Source organism: Phalacrocorax carbo, chromosome 9, assembly GCF_963921805.1.
Source record: "Phalacrocorax carbo chromosome 9, bPhaCar2.1, whole genome shotgun sequence".
NCBI classification, from domain to species: domain Eukaryota; kingdom Metazoa; phylum Chordata; class Aves; order Suliformes; family Phalacrocoracidae; genus Phalacrocorax; species Phalacrocorax carbo.
In genome coordinates, this window is record NC_087521.1 from 893,317 (window position 1) to 916,811 (window position 23,495).

The following is a 23,495-nucleotide window of genomic DNA, read 5'->3' on the forward strand; positions in this document are numbered from 1 at the left end:
CTAGGTATCTTGCTTTATCTGCTTTCCAAATATGAGAAGGAGGTTCATGGGCATCCATAACCTTCCTCACATAAATTGCTCTCATACTTTGATATGTGATGATGATGTAGCATTTGAGGAGTTAGGACCCTGGCTGCAAAAACGAGCCAAAAAAAGAACCTCTTCTCACATAATACAGCGCAGGCAGTAGAATGAAGAAAGTAATGCCAAAAGGATGTACTTCAGGACACAGGGCCCATTTTCAAATAAAACCACTCTTATTTGAAAAAAACCTCACTTTTAGTTCTCAGGGGAATAACAATAAAAAGCAATAAAAGGTGTTTAATGACTCAGTCTTTTTTAAAGCTTCCAAATCTGGAAGGAAACTAGGCCATCTTGAAAAAAGAGATCCCAGACTTTCACAATGCATACATCCATCCAAAGGGCCATTGCCATGGAAGTATTTACAGCTGCGCTGTTATCCTGCTCCATCCCACAGTCCCAGTGCAGAGCAAGGCCAGAACACAGAAGTCGGAAGCTCAGCAGCTGTTGACCAATTCTTTTTCCAAGGAAAGATTCTGCTACGCTATTTGTAGTTGTGTAAGCATGAATGCAAGCAGGTTAGTCGAGGAAGCCCAGCTTCCAGACAAATAAGAACAAGCCCTGATGTTCTTTGCCATCTGGGGTAATCTTTATTTTGAAATCCTGTGCATGGTGTAAGCAGTGGTGAAGCATTCCTAAATTTTTGGTGTGCAGTGCTTCAGTATCAGCTGAGTCCTTTCTGCTATGGTTCCCCCACAGCCAAAGATGGTATGACTGCTGTGGTCCACTCCACCCTCCTTCGTGGCCCACGTATGCCCAATTTTCTCTTGCAGAGACTTGTTAGATTCTTCTGAATGGCCTCCATGCACTAACTGAGCAGAAAACTAGCCTTACCGAAGAAAGTAAACAGTTCTTTGCTGTGTCAGTGAGTTGAATTGGCTCTGGGAGCACATCTGGGAGAGGGAGGGAAGAAAGACGTCCTTTCCTTGTGGAGGCACTGAGCTTTTGGAGCCGCTCGTTTTTTGAGTAACCTCACCCTTCTATTTAAAGAGTGATTGAGGGGTTATAAGTTTCTACAAAGGAAAGGGTTTACTCGTGTTGTATTCAAAAGCTGTGAAATACGTTCATTAGCACTTGGACAAACTTGTTCACCTTAAAAGAACCAGTTGCTACCATTTACTCTTCAAACATTACTTTTGTGTCAAACAGCTTCTGCATCTCCAGGTTTGGGCTCTTTGATTCACCTATTTAAGACCATGCCACACTGAGGTGTCTGGGGTGGTTTATATCTGCTGCTTGTGTCTTTACTGTTGAACGTTAGCACCTATGTTTCTTTTTGAGACCCCTTCACATGGTGCTCTTTTAAGATAAATCCCCACTATCGCATCTCTTGGATGAGATAGTCTCTTCCCCATCAGTGCCCCATGTGCCCATCGCTCAGAACATGGGCCAAGAGATTGCAACCTCAGAAAATGTCTTGTCATCAGTTGTGATGAAATTAATTTCTCTCATAAGAGGATCTCTCATATCCTGACCACTTGAGGTGAGAAGGCATTTCCAAAAAGAGTTTTGTTTAGCCCAAATGCCGCTCGCTGCGCTGCCTGTGTTGTAGCTTGGACCTCAGTCCTTCCCACACTTCGAACTCATGTTATTACTCCAGTGGTGGTGCATAATATCACTAATTACAGAGTGGCTGTGATTTCTATCATTGAGGTGGCTGCAATGATCCTTCCCAGAGGCTTTCAGTGGGAGTTTGAGACTGTGCTAGACAGTAGTGTCACTAAGTAATGCTTGATTTTATCCTTTCTAGGACCTGCACTTCTGCTGAGACAGGTGACAGCATTGTTATTCAGAAAGCATTTACTTCCCCACATGAGGTGGGGAGGGAAGGTGGGACAGTCACGCAGGGGAGGGAGGTCTGCTTAGCAGCAAGTTGGTGAGAATGGAGGCAGCAGGACAGACTACTGGGATGTGGTTTATGTGGCTGAGGAGCTCTGCATGCTGTTCCTCAGTGTCTAAGGGCTGCAGTGTTTGCTGGGGATGGAGTAGACAAGAAGCAGTTGGCTTTAGAAGAATGGTCCTTTTTTTCTCAAGTGCCTGTCTAGAGGCAAGAAGATCTGGAATGCTGTTTTCTGTTCTCCTTCATCTTATGTTAAGATGTCATCTAACACTACTAGAGTCCCTAGCAATCTGAACACTTAATGTGCCTTAAAGTCAGTTTCAAGGCATCCTAAACCAAACACAAAATGTAGGGGCTTCTCCAGAAAATCAGACATGCCGGAGTCGTGAAGTGACTGTCTGTCTCAGACTCCCTCTGTTACGGGAACACCCTGCAAGTTCTTTGTATATTTAGGTACTAACACTTGTGCTCCACAAGGATAGCAGGTGGAAAGATGGTAACTTTACCAGTATTTGAATCTGTGTCATGGTACCTAGAGGCACTGCTTTAGTTCTGAACTGTTGTTTGGCTTCTGGGAAGATTACTGACTGGTTGTTTTTTTTCTCTCTTTTTATCTCTCTCTCTCTCTCTCTCTTTCTCTCTCTTTCTTTCGTTTTAGACATTTACAGCATGGTGTAATTCTCACCTCCGCAAGGCTGGGACACAGATTGAGAACATAGAGGAAGATTTCAGGGATGGTCTTAAACTCATGTTACTTCTGGAAGTCATTTCAGGTGAGAGAGGTTCTGTGTGGTGCTCGCAAGTGTCCTGAGCATCTCCATGCTGAAATCTGTCCTCCCCCTTTCGCATGGAATAGGGACAGCAAGGGCTGCAATGCTGCAGATTTTGCTGCAATATAAGAACAGCTGCTTTCTGATTCAGAACAAATTTCTTCCTAATTAATATCTTATCTCCAGCAGTGACCATTAATGTGCTTTTGGAATGTACTCCAAGCCTCATGGCCTGTGCAGGCTGCCCATTGCATTCCTGTGCTTGCCTCTGCTTTCCTCTGCCTATCAGGAATGCACAGCCTCCTGTGGAGGCTCAGGCAACAGCTCTTACTGCTTGGCAGGGCTGATGAAGCAGCTCTGGGAAGAGTGTGGGAATGCTGCACTGGCAAATCATACCAAAGCCACATGACAGTGGGAATAGGATAGAGGTTATTGGAAGAGAGGAGTCAAACCAGTAAATCTTCTGTGTCATTCAGTTTCAGCTGTGACTGAAGTTTTCCCATTCTAGTTTCAATCTGAGCTCAGTGCTCAAGCCTTCGGGGCGGGGGGTGGGGGGGGGCGTGGCGGGAGAAAAGCAAAATCCCTGAAAACCCACTCTGAAATAAAAACAGTGGCATGAACAAGTTAGGTCAGATTTGTTTTCGCTCCCTATCACAAACATCCTGCTACTTGACAGAGATCTCCCGGGTATTATTTCATATAAGCAGTAATCCCTGTTGATGTGCTGATGAAATAAATACCTTAGTAAAGTATTGTGGGAGGCACTGAGAGGGGCATAAGACTGTATGGATGAAACTGGGGTTGTATGCTCACAGACTTTCTTTTGATGGCTTTTGAGCCAGTAATAGCAATCCAGTGACTTGCACTCCTGACCTTCTTGGTATGTTTTCCAATAAAATTGCCATGATAGAAGCACTCAGGCTGCCTTTGTTTTCATCCTTTCCTGTGCCAGCTCCTGCAAAGGTGCTGTCAGTATGTGTTTTTCAGAATTCATGAATATAGGATAAAACCTCAGGGATTTTGCCCATGCTGGTGGTTTGAAGGGATCAGAGGTCAAAATATTATCAGAGCATTGCAGCATGCACATTGCTTCCGCAGTGCCTGTAAGAAATGAGGTAGCAGAGTCCTATTGGTTTATTTTCTGCATTTATACTCCCTTGCCAGAGGAGGGGCTGCAGCCTGGAAGCTGGGGCACGTGGGCCTTGATGGCTTAGTCTCTAATTGCTGAACTGGAAGATAGGGGAGAGAAGCATGAACAGGGGAGGTTGGATGAAGCTCAGTGCTAAAGCAGGGGTCTCATATCTCACACTGCTTAATTTCCTTGCCTCATCTCCCACTCTTCCTCTCCTGTTGTCCTTTCGGGTGTCCACTGGCACGGCCTGTCTGACTCCCTTCGGTTTGGGAGGAAGCTGGCAACTTCTAAGCGCACAATGTGGGCACAGCATCTCCCTATCTGCTGCAGAGCAGCTTTGTGCCTCCAGCCTGCCACTGGATGACCAGCGGGCAAAGACATGGGGAGCATCTGTGGGCTGCATTCCACCAGAGGCCATGGTCCTTCACACACTAACCACTGAGCATCCTCTACTCAGAGACAGCAGAAGCTAGAAGTGCAGTTGTCCCAGGTACAGTGGCAAAAGAGGAGAAATTTAGCACAGTTGTGTTTTTCCCATTTCATTTCTGTCATTGGTGGCTCCATTTCCAGTTGTGAGCCCCGCCATTCTTACAGAGCCTCCTTCCAGCTGCTGACCCTGCTAGTAGCCCCTTTAGCCCATAGCTGGGGAAGTAGCAGCCCAGCCTGGGAGCAGCATGGGGTTAAGGAGTCTCCTGCTGGTTGGCAAGGACTTGCCTGTATGTTCCTGTCACGGTTCCCACTGATTGCCTGCCAAAAGGTTGAGTGTCCAGATGGCTCTTAGCCCTCCAGTTCCAGCTTCTGGCCTTTCCTTTCAGTTCTTGGCTTATTCCACACCTTCCTGTTCCTGTATTTTGGGGGACTGCAGAGCTGCTGACAGGAATTTGGTGTGGGCAGGGTTGCTCTGTGGCTGGCTGATCTTTTCCTCTGATCCAGAGAGCAATGGCCATAAGAGCCTTCAGCCACGAGAGTGCTGGGCTGGGCTGGCTGAGGGCCATGAGGAGCCGAGCACCTCCTCTGCCTGGCCAGGATGTGTGGGAGTGAGGGAGCACTGTCTCCTTCTGCCCCTGCTGCAGCGGTGGCAGCTGCTGCTGTGGGAGGAAGGAAGGGAAGCTGCATCAGGGAGGCTGCTTAAGACCCTAGGGTGGGAGAGGGGCTGTGCTGCTGGGGCTGTGAGAGGCCCCTTTCAGGGCAGACCTTCCTGTGTGTCCTTGGGGACGCGTCACTGCCGGGGAGCCAGGGCAGGTAGGGAGCAGTTTTCCCATCCAACGCAACTCCCCAAAGTATGGGAGGAAGTGATGTTCTGCAAGAGGAGAGTGCCACAGTCTTACCCAGCCTGGTACCTTCTGGTGGTGAGCTGTGCTGTTGTCAGGTCCCCTTCCAGCACAGCCAGAGCCCCTCTGTCCCCCAGCCACTGCGGTGGGGGAAGCTCCACAGACAGTCCTGGGACTTCCTCATTGTTAGTCCTCTCCCATTGGCCTCTGTGGTAGGAAGCAATAGTTGCGCCCCCCAAAAAAATATACTTTTGTTTTTTACCACAAGCGTTCCCTTCCCCTGACAAAGCCATTTTAAAAATAATAACTACAAAACTGAAAAAGGCTAAGCTCATATTTAGTACTTGTAAAATAATGTTACAAGGCTTTCCCCTTCCCCCCTGCCCCCCCCCCCCCCCCCCAAAGAATGACTATGAAATTTTTCCTAACAAATTTGCTGTAAACAACTTGTATGCCAACACTTCCTTGCATTGTTTGGCTTTTAAAGTACAGCCTTGGGCTAGTACTTGAGAATCAGAGAATAGATGTGAGTAGACCATTTTCATTGTCTTAGCTGGGAGAAGTACTGAGAAATAAAGCAATGATGTAAATAGCTGAAAGTAGAACATATTTCTAGCAGGCTTCCCTTTTAACAGACTACATCATTAATAATGTATGGCATGGAACCAGATGAAGCTTTACTCTGGAAATCTAAATTTGTAATAAAGTCCAAGTCTGAAGGGAATAGCCATTGGGTTTGGGGACTTTTTAAGTTCCCCCCCAAAATTATTCTAAAACAAATATCCTATTGTGGTGTTTGAGAGAGGGAGACTGCAGTTTTGCAATCATCATCAGCTGCTGAAGGATCACATTGCTGTCAGAGGGAACAATCCTGCTCTCCCCAGCCCCAGGGAGAGCAGTTCAGATGCTCTCCCTTGTGTTGGCAATGCACATCCTGCAGCCACAAGGTGAATTGAATCCACTTGCAGTCCCAGCTGAAACCTAATCTCTTGTCTTTATTTTAATGTTTGCAGGGCTAGTTTACAGTTGCATCAGCTGAAGAAAGTGGTTATTTTTTAGCTGGCTTAACCCATTTGTTGACATTTGGCAGCATGAGTCTGCTTAAGTCTATTGTGAAACTATAGGTGAAAATATCATTGTGAAACTGTCACAAAATGCTTCCACTTTTATTTAGAATTACTAGCATTATCCAAATGGAAAAAGAAAGCAACATTCCATGACGTGTACCTGAAGGATCATTAAAGCAAAAGAGATTTTTTTAATTCTAGGATGGAGGTAGTACCATAAATACATCTTCTTACTCAAGTTGTCAGACATCAGTGTTTCATTTTGAAAGTCAATCTGGTTTTATCCTTAAGCTAATGACACCAGCCTACAATATTCACTGAAACGCTTTTAAAGGATTTTCATTTCCAGAATTTTTCATTTGTAGGGCATGGCTATGGAGATAATCTATTTTTCTCCTTTTTAGCTTTTCCTCTCTCCTTTGTTAGGAAACAAGCCATCCAGTTTTACTATGAAAATGAGTTATTTAAAAAGTACTTTTTATTTCCTTACACTTAAGCCTGAAATAAAGGTTTTTGAGTCAGCTCGCATTGACTTAAATATTCAGGTTCAAGATACAGCAGAAGACTTCGGGAACTGAATAGGTCGGGTGAGTAATTACTTGCCTAGACTTGCCCATTTGATCTCATTTTAATTATCTCATAACTCTTTTTTTCAAAGTGCAAAACCTGCGTGCATTTTGTTTAGATCTTTTTTGTGCTGTGGAATTTATGATCCGAAAGTGGCTGTTCTCATTTTATGGTGCTGTGCGTCACATGCAGGTGGTTGCTGATGTCCCATCTAATTGTATTTCTAGCAGAGGTTCCTTTGAAAAGTCCACTTGTCAGTCCAACCTTTAATTTGCTTTCTTTGTGTGTTGGGTTAGTGTTAGTAAAAGTAAGCTGGGACCGTGGTTACAGGCAGCCTGTGAAGAAGAGTATGATTGCACTTAATGCAACTCTTTCAAATAAATAAGGTCAAGAAAGTGCTTTTCTGTGTCTTCCAGCTTTGTTCCAGGCAGGAGCTGGCATTTTCCCTAAGCCTCATTTCTATCAGAGATTTACCTGCTCTTACCTTGGAGCTAGGCTGCTTCCCTCTCTCGGCCTCATTATAAACATTTAAAATGCATATCACTGTGTAAGAGGCAGTTGCGTAGAGTTAGAAATAAACATGTAATGGAAAGGAATTGAGATGACAGTCCTTCGAGTTATAGAGCCAGTTGCCAAAGAGTGATTTTGTTTTCTAATCAGGCAGTTGTGGCCATTTAGTTGAAGAGACTAGAGAGGTAGGAGGCCTGTATCCTGGCTGGGGAAAAGAAAAGGCAAGATAGATGATCACCCTCATATTTAACTGTAGGGAGTTCCAAGAAGGAGAGATTTGCTTTGTAAACTGGGTGTTGTAAATACTAGAGGGGAGCTCCTCACCTGTCTTCGTAGGGGAGGGACGTTCGCGCCATTTCCAGGCATTGTTATCTGCAGTTAATGGTATGGAGATCAGTTCTACTGCCTAGCTCAGCGTGGTTTTGAAGGACCTTTTCACCTCTGATATGAGCCTGCTGTGGAAAGGACTCAGTGCTGACAGTTCCTCTGTTATTAAATTATCTGCAATGCAACAAAAAGATACTTTTCTGTCTGATTCTTTCGGGCGGTACTTAACAGTGAGTGTGGCTGTCCTGCAGTACTGTTGAGAAAAGATGCAGGGAGGTCTGCCCTTTGCCTGCCTGAGCAGCAGGAGCCACCGGCATGCAGAAACACCCACCAGGGGAGAAAGGGTTCAGAATTGTTTTCTAATACTTTTTTTTTCCTCTTTTCTTCTCAGGTGAACGTTTGGCTAAGCCCGAAAGAGGCAAAATGCGAGTGCACAAAATATCCAATGTGAACAAGGCCTTGGATTTCATTGCCAGCAAAGGAGTCAAACTAGTATCTATTGGAGCAGAAGGTGAAGAAACCAGCTGATTTGTCTGGGCCCAAGCTCTGCTTAGCCGTTGCCTTTCTCACAGCTGCATGTCATTTCCCTTTGCACCTCCCTAGCCCTACCATGTCCTTGTAGAATAAGCCATGGAGGAAAAAAGGAGAAATATTAGGCCTTTACTCTGGATTTAAATCCTACCTTCACACCAAGCTGCCAAATCTGGTTCCCACTTGGACGTATTGATCAGGTCCTCATGCTTTTCTCCTGGTTCTCATGAGTTAAGGATAACATTGAGCAGTAGCAGAAACAAATTAATTGGGCTGTTTCTTTCTCAAATGAAGAAGAGTTTCAAATGAAGCATAGCAGCTGCTTGTATTTAGCTTGTTGCGGAGCTGCTGGGAAAGATCCCCCACTGCTGTAGGATATCCCGTGGGTCAAAGCCAAGTGAAGTCCCCAGCACAGGTCCAGGACCCCAGAGGCTCCGATTTTCAGGGCTTCCAGGCTTCTTGTTGTGTACCCCAGAAAGCTGGGTGCTCTGGCTGGAAGCCTGTTGTGTAGTGACCAGTGGGGCAGCACCAGGGATGCCCTCGAGACAACATTGCAAATTATGCAGACAGCAGGGAATTGTGTAGGATTTTTGTCTTTACAGCAAAGATGGGGTGGGTGTTTTGCAGATATGTGGCCTGAGACCCAGAAAGGCTTGCAGGTTAGTAAGATAGCTTGCACTTTCATAAACCCTAACAACCTGTCATCTTATCTGGATTCTGTTTTCATGACACTTGTTTTCCTCTGCTCTGGACCTGTGTGTGAGTCCTGCCTATGGACTTGCGTTGTCACTGTTGCTGTGGAGACACTCTGCTTCTGTGGTATTTCTAGGTTTGTCTTTACAGGGACCATGGAAAATGAGGGAAGTTTGTTATCTCCATCGTACAGATGGCAATACATGGTTTCTCCAGGAAAATTCATGACAGAGCCAGGAAACGAGCCCATGATACAGTTCTGGATGAGCATTCCTTTTCTGAGAGAGTTGTGGGGCTGCAGGGCTGAGCCCTGCCTGTTCTTAGCCCAGGAGGTCAGAGCAGTGTTGGTATGCTGTCCCCAATTTTGGCCTTTCAGGCATGCTCTTGAGGACACCTCCAAGTCATGCCCATCCAATGGTCTGCTTGTTCTGCATCAGATCAGGCAGAATACCTAAGCTGCTGCAGGTGCTTGTTTGCTTTGAGACCTTTACCTCAATGCACTGCTTTAACTTCATGGAGACTTTGGAACAATTTGAAATTAGTGTGCATCGACATTGCAGATGCTTCTTTGCTGTTTTTGGTATTTAAGGACAAAATACAAGAGGTGAATGGCTCAACAATGTTGATATTTTGTATGCAGAACTTTTCTTCAGTTTTCCTAGCTTTTTCCACAGGAGCAACCCGAGGGTGTTGCTGTCCCTGAGTACTGTTCACGTAGCACAAATGCATATCTAAAGTCATTTTGTGCCCTTACAAAAAAAGACTGATGCATTGGTCCATATGGGACCCCTTTCAAACTGGAAGTTTTACCTGGAGCCAGAGCTCTTCTGCCTTAAGGCAGCACTTGCTGTCATCTTAATCTCAGAGAGATATTTGGATCCTTCTGGGAGTCTAGAGCATGCATAAAACCTGTCTTCCCTGCTCTATTCCCTTTCTCTTTTTTTCTTTTCTGGTTCTGCTCTCCCTGGCACTAGTTTGCCTTTTCCTCTCCTTCCACTGGATTTTTCCATTTTCACAGAACCACAGAATCCCAGGTTGGAAGGGACCTCAGGGATCATCTAGTCCAACCTTTCTAGGACGAGCCCAGTCTAGACAAGATGGCCCAGCACCCTGTCCAGCCGACTCTTGAAGGTGCCCAACGTGGCCAAGTCAACCCCTTCCCTGGGGAGATTATTCCAGTGGTGACTGTCCTCGCTGTGAAAAATTTCCCTCTGGTGTCCAATCGGAATCTCCCCAAGAGCAACTTGTGTCCATCCCCCCTTGTCCTCTCCATGCGACTCCTTGTAAAAAGGGAGTCTCCATCTTCTCTGTAGCTGCCCCTTAAGTACTGGTACATGGGGATGAGATCCCCTCTAAGTCTCCTTTTCTCAAGGCTGAACAAACCCAGCTCTCCCAGCCTATCCTCGTATGGCAGCTTCCCAGTCCTTGGATCATCTTGGTGGCCCTTCTCTGGACCCCTTCCAGCCTGGCCACATGCTGTTTGTAGAGCGGGGACCAGAACTGCACACAGCGCTCCAGGTGTGGCCTGACCAGCGCTGAGTAGAGCGGGATGATGACTTCTTTCTCTCTGCTGGTGATGCCCTTTTTGATGCAACCCAGCATCCCGTTGGCCTTCTTGGCCGCAGCAGCCACTGTTCACTCATGTTGAGCTTCCTGCCCACCCCGACCCCCAGGTCCTGCGCTCCCTAGGGACCGTTTAAATCTCCCGCCATTGCTTCTGGCAACGCCCCACGAGAGCTGCTGCCTCCTGACGGGTCCCTCTGCTCACCCTTGGGCTTCTCGGGTGTGAGGAACTGCTTTGCCTGCCCCGATCTAGCGCTGAGCCACGGGACTCGCCCCTGCCACTGCTGAGCTCCTTGCCGACTGATCTCTGCTTCTGAGTCAGCTGTGACAATGCCCCCACAGCACTTAGAAATCATTCACAAGTAAAATGGTCTGTGACCAAAGATCTCCAGGCCCCAGTTATTCAGTATGGATTCATAGCAGTTACCCTGTTTAGGCTGTGAGGTGCCATTTTGTGACAGCAGCCATGGTTATATCAGTCCGAACAGTTCTCCTGGCCTCCCCCGCCAAATGTCTCTGGCAGTCCTTTGTCATGGTTCCCATGCAACTACACCGTGAACCCATATGAGCTTCTTTATGCTACCAAAGGTAGCATGGCACTGAAGTTTAGACCAAGGTTAGCTTTGATTTTTATCCAGAGCACTTGGGCCCATGCTGCAATGACAGCTCAGGCCATGTAAGAATGATCACAGCATGGGCTGTCCCACCCCAGTGCCTGCCAGTGCACCCAGACTGAGCCCGGGCCATGCTGGTTGTCACCAGGAAACACAACCTGCTGCAGGAACTTCTGCCTAGTCCATCCAGATGCTTGCTGTACAGTAAATTATGCGTTGGGTGTAAAAATGGACTTTTACTCTGAACAGGACAGCAGAAACTCTGTCCATGGAAAGGATTATAAACCTTTCTGGAGCATGAATTTTTGGGGCTTACCTTCAGACTTTAAGAAGACATCATGCAGCAGCAAAGTAGAAGATAAAACCCAATGAGGCAGTTGTAACACTGCACCAAGAAAATGAGCTGTAAATGCCTCAGTCAGGTTAGACTGATCTAGGAAGTTTTCTAGGTGGCTTTTCTCCCAGGGGAGGAAAACACCATACAGCAGCAGTGGGGTGGTACTGGCTAGGGTAGCGCACTGCTCACCTCAAGATGGCTTGCTCTATCTCTGGGTACCTGCTGGGCAGCAGGGTTCTGTGTAAAGGTTCTGCAGCCCAGCTGTAGTTATCTGTATACACAAGACAAAGGGCATTGGCCATCAATGCTGTGGCTTTGTTGTTGTTGTTAAAAAATAAAGCTCCAGAGAGAATCCCAAGGAGACTCTCAGGCTGGCTTAAGCCTTGTGAAACCTTGTGTTTAAACAGAGTTAAAGCCAGCAAAAAAAAGTTTTCATGACATTCATCTAGCATTTTATCAAATAAAGATCCCTCTCTGCTGTTTACCAGCAAAGCTCTGCAGCTGTGTCCCAGTGAATGAGAACCAGCGTGGAAGGGGACTTCCTACACACAGCATGAGCGCAGGACATATTCCCTGTCCACATTAAATAGAGGGTGAACTAAGCAAACAGAATAAGCAGTGAGGATCAAGAGCTGCTTTTTACAACCATCTTTGACTGTTAACAATTCAAGATGATTCTAAACATCTTTGTTTAGCCAAAGTCCATAGGATCAAAGCAGTTGTGGCATACAGCAGATCTGTGTAAATCTGTATCGAGGAAGGCTCTAGCCTGGTGCAGCTTCCAAATGGTTTTTCATCTGCTTTTAAATCTCAAATGTCATCCGACCCCTCAGGAGCCTCCTTTTGCTGTAATAGATTCCATATTGGAGTCAAATGTCCTGGGATTTAACAGATTGAATAGGTCAGGTATGTGACCCTAAGGCTGTTTTATTTGCACGTCTAATCTGCATAAAAAGTTGCTGCTTTCTTAGATACGGTTCAGTTCAGCATAAAGATTACTTTGCGTGAACTGATCCCTATTCTCACCTGTGCAAGGGAAAGGAGAAACAAAGCTTAGAGATTTCAACAAATGCAGAAGTCCCATCTGAAGGACTTCTGCAACCAGGCAGAGCAAGCATACATTTGACAGTGGAAAGAGGGGAAAATGAGGTCTCTCTATGTCAGTGAGTGAAACATAGTGTTATACTTGTCCCTATCTCCTGCCTGCTCACAAGTGGGGAGCTGAGATGTACACGCCTGTCACCAGTGCCAGCCATCTGTCCTAGATCTGGCTGGACCATCATTAGCAACACGCTTTCTGAAGACGGGCCTGGATGCTCATACTGCTTTATTTGGCTTTTGCTGGGATAAACAAAATGCAGAGCAGCCTTTATTTTATGTCACCATTGTTGCTCTATGTCTCCAATTCCCAGATCATAACACTATCCTGCCAGTTGTTCATCCCTTGCAACTCCTCCTCCATCGGGTAACCAGAGGCTGTGCTCTCATGGGCAACTCAGAAGTAGCTAAGGGAGATAACGGTTTCTGTAGCATTGATTCTGCTTCTAACTACCCAGGCCAGGGTAGAAAATTAAGCGTAATCATTTTTGCATTTTTCAAAATGAGTTCATGCATTTAAAAAAGGTGGTGGCATTTTAAAAGCCACATCTGTGTAGCCAGCCAGTCTTGCTCCTAAGGACTGAATATTTGTCAGGCCCTTAATAGGCTGTCAGCAAATGGGGGAGGGTGCTCTAGTTTCTGCATATTTTATTTGTGGTATTTGGTGCAATAATAGGAGCTGGGTGAAAGCATATTCACTGGTGCAAAAAATTTCCTTCCAGTGGATGCAGGTGCCTCATCAGCTTTAGCCAGCAACTCATCCACCCCCAAATTGAATGTAAATCACATTAATAGCATGTACTTGCTGCTGTTGTTCAGGCAACAGCTGCTGGTGGTGGAGGAAGTGCAGACAATGCTTGCAGAGGTTCTGCCTAGGAAGAGCACCTGGAAAGCACAGTCACGCAGAAAATACTGTCTGATTATTAGCCTTTTAATATGTGAACTGCTGCCACACTGCTAAGCCTTACTTGTAGCAGCGGGGAACAAACACAGTATCTTTAACTAAGCATTAGATTGTTCTAGTTTTGTAGTGTTACATTCAACTTTTTAACAATTCTTGTGGAGTTTCTTTCTCTTCATAACCAGGAAGCAGAAGGCTTCATGCAAACCTATTTTGCAACCATGTTTTTCACTTTTGTTTCTTGGCCATATTCCACTATATTAGAAAGAGACTGGCAGCAGCTGAAGGGTGCTGAAGGGTTCCTAAAGGAAAAGGAGGTTGGCATTGGGGAATACAGGGGTGGAAAACCGAGTGAGTGAGGACCAAAGATTATATAGCCCCTTTCTGGTCAGGCTGGCTGACTTTGTAACCATGTTGCCAGGGGAAGTTTTTTAGCTCTAGAAGTGAAAAATGCTTGCCTGCTTTTAGCAAACAAGAACAATTTTATCAACTCTATTTAAAAGGAGAAAAAATAAAAAAGAGAAGGACTGGGGATGGTATGGTTGGTTAAATCTGAATCCTCGGATAGATCACTCACTAATCTCACTGACATCCGTATCTGCTTGGTAGGTGGTGGGTTTTCTCTGTGTCAAGAAAAAGTAAAATGATAGGTAGAGATGAAGTGGTAGAAGTGTTCTGGCCTTCATCCAGAGCATATTTGCTTTGGTGCACTGCTAAGGAAGAATCGGACATGGGAGCAGGGAGAACACATCTTCCTTTTTAAATGAGTAATGCAAAGAAGAGGGCTGGGGGAGAAGAGATGTTTTCCACCTTAACTCCACCAACTAACTTTATAAAACTGGAATGTGAGAACGTGACCAGAGCAGTGTTGAGTTCTAATGCTACATTAGCAACTTAGCGCCATCTGGTTTTATGAAAGTATCTTGACCTTTATTTCCAATTAAAATCCATGGAGCAGTACTATTAATTGCCTGTTTCAGCTCAGTGATTGATTTATTAGTGTTCATAAAGCATTTTCAATGTTAAAGTATTGCCATCAGATTTTAATCTAGTCCATTAAAATAAAGAGCTCAATTTATTTTCAGACCTTAAATATACCCTTGGGTCTTCCTGCCAACTGCTGTGGTTTTTACAAGCATTGGGGTTTTTTGCTTTTTGAAAATCCCCACAAATATCTCTTGCATGAACAAAACAATTTTATATTTTAGCTGTAGTATCTCAGGTATTTGTAGCAATAGTAAGGATTTTCTTTTAAGTTGATTGAGGTGCTTTATAGGAGGGGTGGAGAATGCAGAAAGTGCAGAACTGAATATACTTGCCATCACGTTACATTTTCTTACACCAGCCTAGCAGGCAAGCTGCTGACCCCAAAATACCTGTAAAAAATTAATTTGTGAGAGCATTGTCAACAGGCAAACATAGTTTTTTTTTTTATGCCATCAACAATAACTGCAGTTCTTTCGTACTGCAGTGAAAAGCTGTTGTTAGCTGTTTAATTCTGGGCAAACTGATGCCCCACCAGGATACCTGTGTGTACTCTTAAGTGCAGAAAGGAGTGGACACAGGTTTACTGCAGTAGAACAAGGTGGCGTGTCTTGTTTTCTATCTTCTAAATCAGTCAATCCCTAATGCAGATGTATATCAAAGCACAGCGGAGATTATCCTTCTAATTTACACTGGAAGCTGCACCACATGTATCATTAAATCACAAGCTTTCAGGAATTTGGACCAGATGGACACGGTTTCTGAAGCAATGTGTTTGGGGTGGGTGCTTCTTGTCTGTTGAATACACTGAGGTTCACATTTTGAAAATTTTTCATAAGAGTAAAAACTTTTTTTTTAATGGCTTAAAAGGAAGATTTAAAATATTGTTGCTTTTGTGACAGGATGCAGACAGGTGGCAGTTGCCTACACTGCAAATTTCTACTTGCCCCAGAGCATGATGTGTTCCTGCTGGACAGCTTTATGGAAGCAGTGACACGGGGTGCCTACAGTAGTAGATGGTTTCTGGCAGCCTTGTTAGGACTTTAGTTATTCTACCTCCAAACAGTAGGTTAATTCTAACCCTTTTCTTACTGAAAATAGTCTTGTAATTTGTCAGTTGTTTGTGAAAGATCCTTCTGCCATGCAGGAACCTGCCAGAGAATGAGTAGGAGAAGGCAACCTGGCTAGTTTCACTACCCAAGAAAGTGAAGGCTGTAAATTTTATAATTTGTATATATAGTCTGTACAGAATTTTTGTAGATGCTGAGGATCAGCACTTGAGACCCAGCTGCTCACCGTTTGGGTGTTTGGTGCTAATCTATACATGGCGGAAGCCCCTTTCTGGGCCAGCATCTCCCCCACACCTCCCCCAAGAACCCTGATCCCCATCCTAAATAGATCATACCTCACACACACAAGCAGTCACTTCCTAAAACCTCCAAGTTGTTGACCCTTGTTGATTTATATTGTGGAGTCCAATGAGCAATAAAGCACAATCTGCTTAACATCTTTGTTTATGTTGTGGTCTGCTCAGGCTGGTTAGCATGAGTCTTTGCTTCCTCTTCAAGTAGGATGCATGTACTTTGAGGAATGCATTGTTGTGTTTTTTGGAAATTTTGTAACTGAAAGAAGTCCTGTACATGCAGTCTGGTGTATTTAGGCTTGTTTGAAATAACAAGCATTTAGGCTTGTTTGAAATTAAAATGTTGGTGTTTCTTGGTAGTATCTTGTTCACATGACAAAACTAGCTGTCAGAGCTCACTGGTTCTGCCGGTATAATTATACTGGGGCAGTTATATAGGTGACTTAGAGTAGACATATCAGAGTAAGAGAGGAAGGCTTTTCTTCTTTCCAGTTTGGCTTATATGGTTTCTAAATGATAGGAATAAAACCTGAATAAAGTGGGTTTAGGCTCCTATTGGGAATTACACTGATCTAAATTGGCCTTTATTCCTGATCTTTTGGATCATTAGTGTCTGTTTTATGCTCAGTATTATACTGCAAGACAACCAGTGTAATTACTTGGTACTACTGGGCAAGACCGTGCTGTACCAGCAGAGCATCTGGGGAGGCAGGGAAGAACAGTTTTCATCTGGAATTTTGGTTCTCCTCCCATCTGGAGTACTGGAAAAGGGAATGCTCCTGAATGCTCCTGTTTTACTAGGATTTGCACTTGCCAACTTCTATTTCTTTCTACGTTTTTCTTTCCACAGAAATCGTGGATGGCAATGTTAAAATGACTCTTGGAATGATCTGGACCATCATCCTTCGTTTTGCCATTCAGGATATCTCAGTTGAAGGTAAATCTTCCTTCTTTCCAGCCACTGTTCAACAATGAACAACTGGGGTAACTAAATGGCTTTGCCACTTAGAAGGCCCAGAATATGCTTTTAGGTGAGTTACTGGAAGATCCTTGGGAGCTACGCTTCCCAGGCTGCCCTGTCATCTCACTGGCATTTCTGGCCAGGTTCAGGTGTACTGAGAAGAGTTTTTCACATCCTCTTCTTGTAAGATATTTCAAGAGCAGCTCAAAAGGATGGCTCATGACCAAAGGAGTTGGTCATGTTTTTCTAGCATATGTTCCAGAGACTCCTGCTTTCTAAGAAAATTCGTTAATTGGTGTGCTTGCTTTCTTTCTCTAGAGACATCTGCTAAAGAAGGACTTTTGTTATGGTGTCAGAGGAAGACAGCCCCTTACAAAAATGTAAACATCCAGAACTTCCATATCAGGTGAGTTACAGGCAAGAACATAATTCTACCATCTGCGTTAGTTTCGTATGTCTCTTGGTGTATTCAGCAATGCTCCTGACAGACCTCCCAAGGCAATGCAGATGCATGTTACACAGTAACAGCGTAGTCCAGAGAGACACCAAGGAAGTTAAGGGCAGAGGTTGTAAGAGGATCCAAGTACGGACATCCCAATTCCTCATTCTGGTTACAACTGCTGCTTTGTAAAGTTCTTCAGAGCATTAAATCCTCTGAGATCACCATGTGTGCCACGGGCTAAGCAAGTCAGCTTTTGCTTTGTGAAAACTTGGAACAGTTCAGGAGTCATGAAAGAAGAGCTGCACCAGAAACTTTGTAGTATGGCAGGGTTGAGAAGGGATGAGAGGTTTTCTTGCTCCACTCTTAATATTTCCAGATTGGCAGATGTTTCATTGAAGATTCTGCTTAATGGTGCTTTTTCTGGCACGTCTTGTAGAGCTGTATGAACCATATAAATGTAAAGCACTCTTTTGAGAGCTTAAGTGCCATCCACACTAACCAGTACAATAGTGGAGCTAGCTATGGGCATCTGCCTTTTCCCTCAGGCATGCACTTGTTCCTCCTTTAGGGCTTGCATCTACACCTTTTTTCAATCCTGAGCTCTACACCTGTCCTTGCATGCTCCACAGGACATGCACAGAGTTCAGCAAAAAGGAGGTGGCAATGCAAATGACAAGTCCTAATCACAGTGGATTTTAATAGGGATTGAAAGGAATCTTTGTTGCAGTCTCATGCGGGTACAAGACATGCCTCCTTCCCGGCACTTACAGAAGCACCGTTAGCTATAAACTAAACCAGAATTAGTCATCCTGCTGTCTTGGTGCCTTCCTCATGCCCATGCCTGTCACTGTGTCTCTCCCTGGCTGAGCACTGTTCATAGTGCTCTCTTCTGTCTCTCTTGTAGTTGGAAGGACGGCCTTGGTTTCTGCGCTTTAATTCATAGACACCGTCCAGAGCTCATCGACTACGGGAAGCTACGAAAGGTACAACTCGATTTATCTGTCAGACCAGATGCTTGGCTTCTTGAAAGTAAAGAGGGAGAAGAATTAGCTTGATAAACATAATTGGAGAACTTCAGCACAAGCTGGCAGTTGCAGAATCGGTGGGAAGGAAGGAGGGATGAATCAGTACATTCAGGCTTCTTAGCGAAGCATGAAGTTAATGAGCTTCCTCCTTGGCTTTCCCTGCTTTCAGAATGCCTCATATGAGACACATGTGCCCCAGTTCCAGCTGATGAGCAAAAGCTGGCAAATTCGTTAACACCAAATGTGAGACTAGTTCTGTGCTAGTGTCACAGACTAGCGAGTCAAATCAGACTTAACGTTTCTGTGGAGAGTTGGATAGAAACCAGTTACCTGGGGTTCAAGTGCAAAAGCTCACTGAGGGGTCTGTGTGCCCTCGCTGGAGACTTGTCACATGCTCCCAGCTCAGCACTGAGCGATCTGCAGTACTGTGCTTCTCCTAGGTTGTACATATCAGATGCCAGAAAACCATTTGCCTGCCATAACACTCAATTTTACTTTAAAAATCACCACTGCTCCGAAGTTTGCTTCCTGTGTGATTCAGAGACAAGATTGCTAAGTGGATGATGAGAATAAGCGATCGGTGGTTTGTGCTGTCAGCAGTGTCTTGACCCAGCAGGGCGATGGAAGACTAAACTGGGTTCTCATTCTACTGACATTTTTGTAGTCTGCTGAGATCCAGTTTCACTACATCTGTGCACATGTGGAGTTAAACTCCACCAAGAACATTATTCATGTTTAATTACTAGGGCTAATACCCAAAGAGTTTGATCATCTGATCTCATGGACTGGGTGTTATAAAGTGCGTACATGCTTGACATTAGCTAGGGAAGAAAATATAGAAGCCCATCATTAATAATCCTGGGCTCTTGGATCACTGTGCCAATAGACAATATGTAAATGAGTTAATCAAATTAGCTGCATCCTTGAGGTAGTACAGTGCCTGATCTGCTTTTTGGTAACCTTTTAGATCTTTACTGTCTTGCAGAGCAGTCAATTTTATTATCTGATCAGTTTTAGCATCTGGAGTCAGCACATGATGAATAAACAGTGGGGAGAGACTGCACCTGTTTACATAAACAGCAGCAATAAAAAAGGGAATTATCAGACCTACATTTTCAGTGCCTGACCTTGGGTAAACAAAAGCAGCTAATAAGCAACGCGCATCTGATGAACCCAGCTGGGTAAGATCTCCATTATCAACAAAACCCTAAGCTAAACACAACTCAAACTAGTGTGAGGGAAAGTAAGTTATTTGGTCGTATTGTCTGCAGGCTTTTTAAGATGAAAGAGAGGGTGATTGTCCTAGCCAAAATCAATGTAGATGGGAAGGGATTTGTCCTCCTTGGAGTAAGGTTAAAGGGAACCAGCATCTTTTGTTCTCTACTTGCCTTTGATCCCATCCTTCATCAGGTTCCCTCTGCCCGCTTGCGGTCTTCTTACTCTCTGTATCTTTTTTTTATTGTTGTTCTGCCTCAATTACTCTAAAGGCATGAGATTAAATGGTTGTTTGAGGACTCTACCACAGCTGAAATCTTGAGCAAATAGCTGAGAAGACCTTAGCTCAGAGACTAGCCTTTAGCTCTGGCAGTTGGTGTGCTGAAAGGAAGTTGCCTTTTTTATGCTAGATCTTTGAAACTCATTTGTAGAACGTATAAACATGGCACCTTCCTAAACACGGTGTTTGCCTGGGCTACTTCTGTCACTTGTTTCCTCCTTTATTGCTTCTTTCTCCTTCCTTTGGCTCAGTTCAACTGATTTTTGGCCTTCTCCTTGGAGCCTACTTCCCTTCTCCCCCTTCCCTCAAAAACAAGCAGAAAACCAGCCAATCCCAATCTTTTGAATGATCGCTGGCTCTGCAGGGGACTTGCAGAGAAAGACTGAGAAAGGCTACTGAGACACAGCCGTCACAGTGGACAGTAGATTAGAGGTCCACCTCCAGGTCTTTTCCAACTCTAGGGACTGATTAATGGCATCTCAGTTGTGTGTGTCTTTGGCGCTATTGTGTGTGTTTCTGTGTATACACACACACATATAAGATAGAGAGGTGAACATCAGTCCAAGCTGCTAAGAGGTCTGCTTCGTACCTTCTGTTTGGGCAGCATTCTTGTGCAATTTTAGTGTTTTCTGATCCTTCACAGAGGCTGTGTCTATGCTACAGACCGTGTATTGGCAGTGTATGCTAGCAAAAGGTAGCTAGTACAGCTGCATGTCTTCTTTCCAAAAGTTAGCAACTTCTTTTGTCAGCACAGTTTTGTACTAGCTATTTTTTGTCATCTAGCTATATTAGTGGAGCAACCACAATTCTTTTCTGCCTACATGCACTGCCTAGCTGAAGTTGCTAGGCCCCAAAGTAAAAGGTGCAAGTCCACCCAGTTTGGTGTCAGTGATTCCCTGACACCACAGCTATTTATTGGATTAGATGGTTTCTATCAGTGAGGTCTGTCTACTATTGTTCCCCTCACTGTAGATAAGATCTCGAGATTCAGGTCATGGTGAGGAATATGCAGAAGATGGGGTTTCCCTTCCACCATTTACCCCCAACTGTAGCTCAACTGTGAGCCACATCTAAGGTCTTTTTATCAAGTACAGTGGTTGACTGATGGCTCAGACACCCCTTCATATACCACAATCTATATAGAAACGTGGTCTGTATATTGCCGTGTTGGGTGCATTTATTACAGATATTCCTGAAAACACGAGTTGTACCAACTGGATTTCTTTCCTAGTGTCTTCAACTCTGATAGATACAGCAAGTGATTGCTCTCTCTCCCTTTTCCTCCCCCTCCATCTCCTTTCCTGATTGCTGGTTAACAGAAGATTTTTTTTTTTTAATGTCACACTGCAATAATTGTCATGGCAACCTTGGAAATAGCTGTAGGAAGAGAGAAGACTCCCCGTGTGAGTTATGGTTGTCGTGAAAGAGGAGGAGCTGCAGTAGTCTTTAGTCAGCAAAAGCAGAGAACGTGCCAGGTGGGCATCTGTTTAGGGCAGGTTTGCTGTCTGCCACCATTAAAATAATGTAATTCCTCCACGGTAAAATTATAGCTCTCCTTCGTGGTTGGCCCAGCTACACCCTGGCAAGTTACTGCTCCTCTTCATGTCTTTGCTATTTCTATGTTCACGTGAGCAGAGTGGGAACCAAGGCACCTCTGTAGAACCTCATCTGTGTCGGTGCTCTACTGGGTGTGTGTTTCAGCTGTGGAAGGAATCGGGACAGGTGACTTGGCTTTTGTCTGCTTTGCTGCCTTTGGGTTCCTAAAGTGTGCAAGCAGCCGTGGTGCTGCAGTGCTGCACTGCGAGGCTGGGAGCTGCCAGGCCAGTCTTCACTACTTTATTCAGTTCATGGCAGTCAACTGAAACAGGTGATTTGAAATAATGATTAGCTGGTGTATGATGGGATGGAATTGAAAGCAGTGGAATTTGGAGGAATTTCCTAGGGCTTGAGACCATGTTGTAGTCTTGGACAAGCCCCCAGGGAAACGCTGTCTCTTGCACAAAGAAGCATCACCTTTGTGATGAGCAGCTCCACTGCCCATGAGGGGTGAAGCTTTTCCACAGGCAACAGGGTCTTGCTCTGGTTTAGCTCTCTGCTCATCTCCGAGCTAGTCTTGGACTTAGGTAGCTTGCTCTCAGTAGCACTATCTTTAGCTTCATTCCTCAAGAGACTATGCACTCACACATCTTTCTTACATATGAAGTAGAAATCTGCTGGCTTCAACTAGGTGAGTCTCCAGTTTCCAGCATGTTAAGATTTCCAGCCCTTCCTTTGGGAGTGTCCAAGCCCAGTAAGTTTTCCTATCAGGAAACCTCTCCCAACTTCTAGCTTAAAATTTCTTTTAAACCTTTGGCAACATTGCTGCTGGTGGTGTTGCTTGCAAACTGATAGGAAAGCTATCTGCAGTGGGTTTGCCTCCTCCCTTTCCTCCAGGAGAGGCTGACAGATTATCAGGCAGCTCATTTGATGGGTCTGTGCTAAGGAAGGGTCTGTATTAATACTAAACACTCTGTCAGGGCATTAGCCATGCCATGGTGGTCATGGTCAGCATAGGTTGAAATCTGGTACACAGTTGTGACATTTCTACAGAAGTAGAAAAGGGCACATGGACTAGGGAAAAACTGGTAAGGGAGCTACCATTTGGCATTTCTGGATGCTCCTGCACTTGAGTGAAAGAAAGGCTGTTACTTTTCTTTCCTAAATGGAGCTAAGGCCCTGTCTATACATAGCGAACAAGTTATGTTATACACCAGCTAGTCTCACCTCCTCAAATAAGTCTTTTGGTTACATTTTGGGTTCACAGAGGTTTCTCCACAGCAGGCACAGGAGGCAAGTAGGCTGAAGTTGAAAGGGTACCAGCCTCTAATTCCATGACATAGGGTGGTTCCTTGTGGCTGGAGGAAAGTAAAAATCTGCCTGCACCACTGCTAAACTCTAAAGAGGTGGATATAAATATATCTGTTCTAGTCACCACTGAAAGTGTATTATATAGGGATAAAGTACTATTTGACACTGAGATGGGGCCTGTTACATGTGTGAAAGCTGATGGTTTCATTACAGTGTGCCCGTGCAACATTTCCCTCCTTAATATTGACTTATCCCAGTCGACTAAACATGGATCGCTGGTTGTGTCTGTTTTGATGGCCTCTGTGTGTGATTTACTTTGGTAGGTGAAATGTTGCTGTCTACTGGAGACATTCGCCCAAAGGAATAAAATGCTGATGTGGGAGGCCAACCTAACACGTGCATTTATTCCCAGGGAAATGCTGCAGGAAACAGCTTTTCAGAATAGCTCAGTTTCCTAATTTCACGAAGGCTGTAATCCAAGGAGCTTTTCTGCATGCTCATACCCTGTCTGCCCAAGCCTGCTTAGCTTCATCTTACATGCTGAGTGGGTTCAAAGGCAACTGCCTGTTGATTCAAGTTCAGGCACAGCTTAATCTTCCAAGTCAATGCAATAAGCAAAGGCACATGATCTCAAATTAAAAAGAAACAGAACATGAATGCCACTCAAGAAAGAAGGTGAAATTATACTCCTTACTTCCTAATTTTTAAGGTGGGTCTCAGTGTGAGCAGCACAAATGACAACTGAGAGTACTGCCCCATCCTTCCTCTCTCCTGAAAGACACTTAGCAAAGACAGTGACTAAACGCTAGCGGTTTATGCACAACCCTTCCTCCAGCAGAAGCCACTTGTCTCAACAGTAGAAACTGATAGTGGAAATGTCATTTGTCATCCATGAAGTGGATTGATCCTTCAGAATAACAAATTATCATGGATATACAGGAATATAGGAATCAGTCTTGTATGAGGGTCTCATACAAATTGGTAGGTGTCTTGTTGCTGACCATGTATTTGAATGCTGGAAAAAAATTGCAGAGGTCTCTCATTTCCAGTGACATCTGCGTTTCACGTTCTCTTGT

At 44.7% G+C, this 23,495-nt stretch overlaps 1 protein-coding gene across 4 annotated transcripts in view; it reads left to right on the plus strand.

Annotated features, from left to right (window-relative positions):
• Positions 1-23,495, plus strand: part of ACTN1 (actinin alpha 1) — a 91,046-nt gene that overhangs the window by 40,153 nt on the left and 27,398 nt on the right. For 3 of the 4 annotated variants that reach the window (XM_064460046.1, XM_064460044.1, XM_064460043.1), the window contains exons 2-6: positions 2,580-2,694; positions 7,957-8,076; positions 16,500-16,586; positions 16,929-17,016; positions 17,957-18,035. In XM_064460046.1, the coding sequence (XP_064316116.1) occupies positions 2,580-2,694; positions 7,957-8,076; positions 16,500-16,586; positions 16,929-17,016; positions 17,957-18,035 (489 nt within the window). The remainder of the gene's footprint in view (positions 1-2,579; positions 2,695-7,956; positions 8,077-16,499; positions 16,587-16,928; positions 17,017-17,956; positions 18,036-23,495) is intronic. The other variant, XM_064460045.1, reaches the window with a different exon arrangement.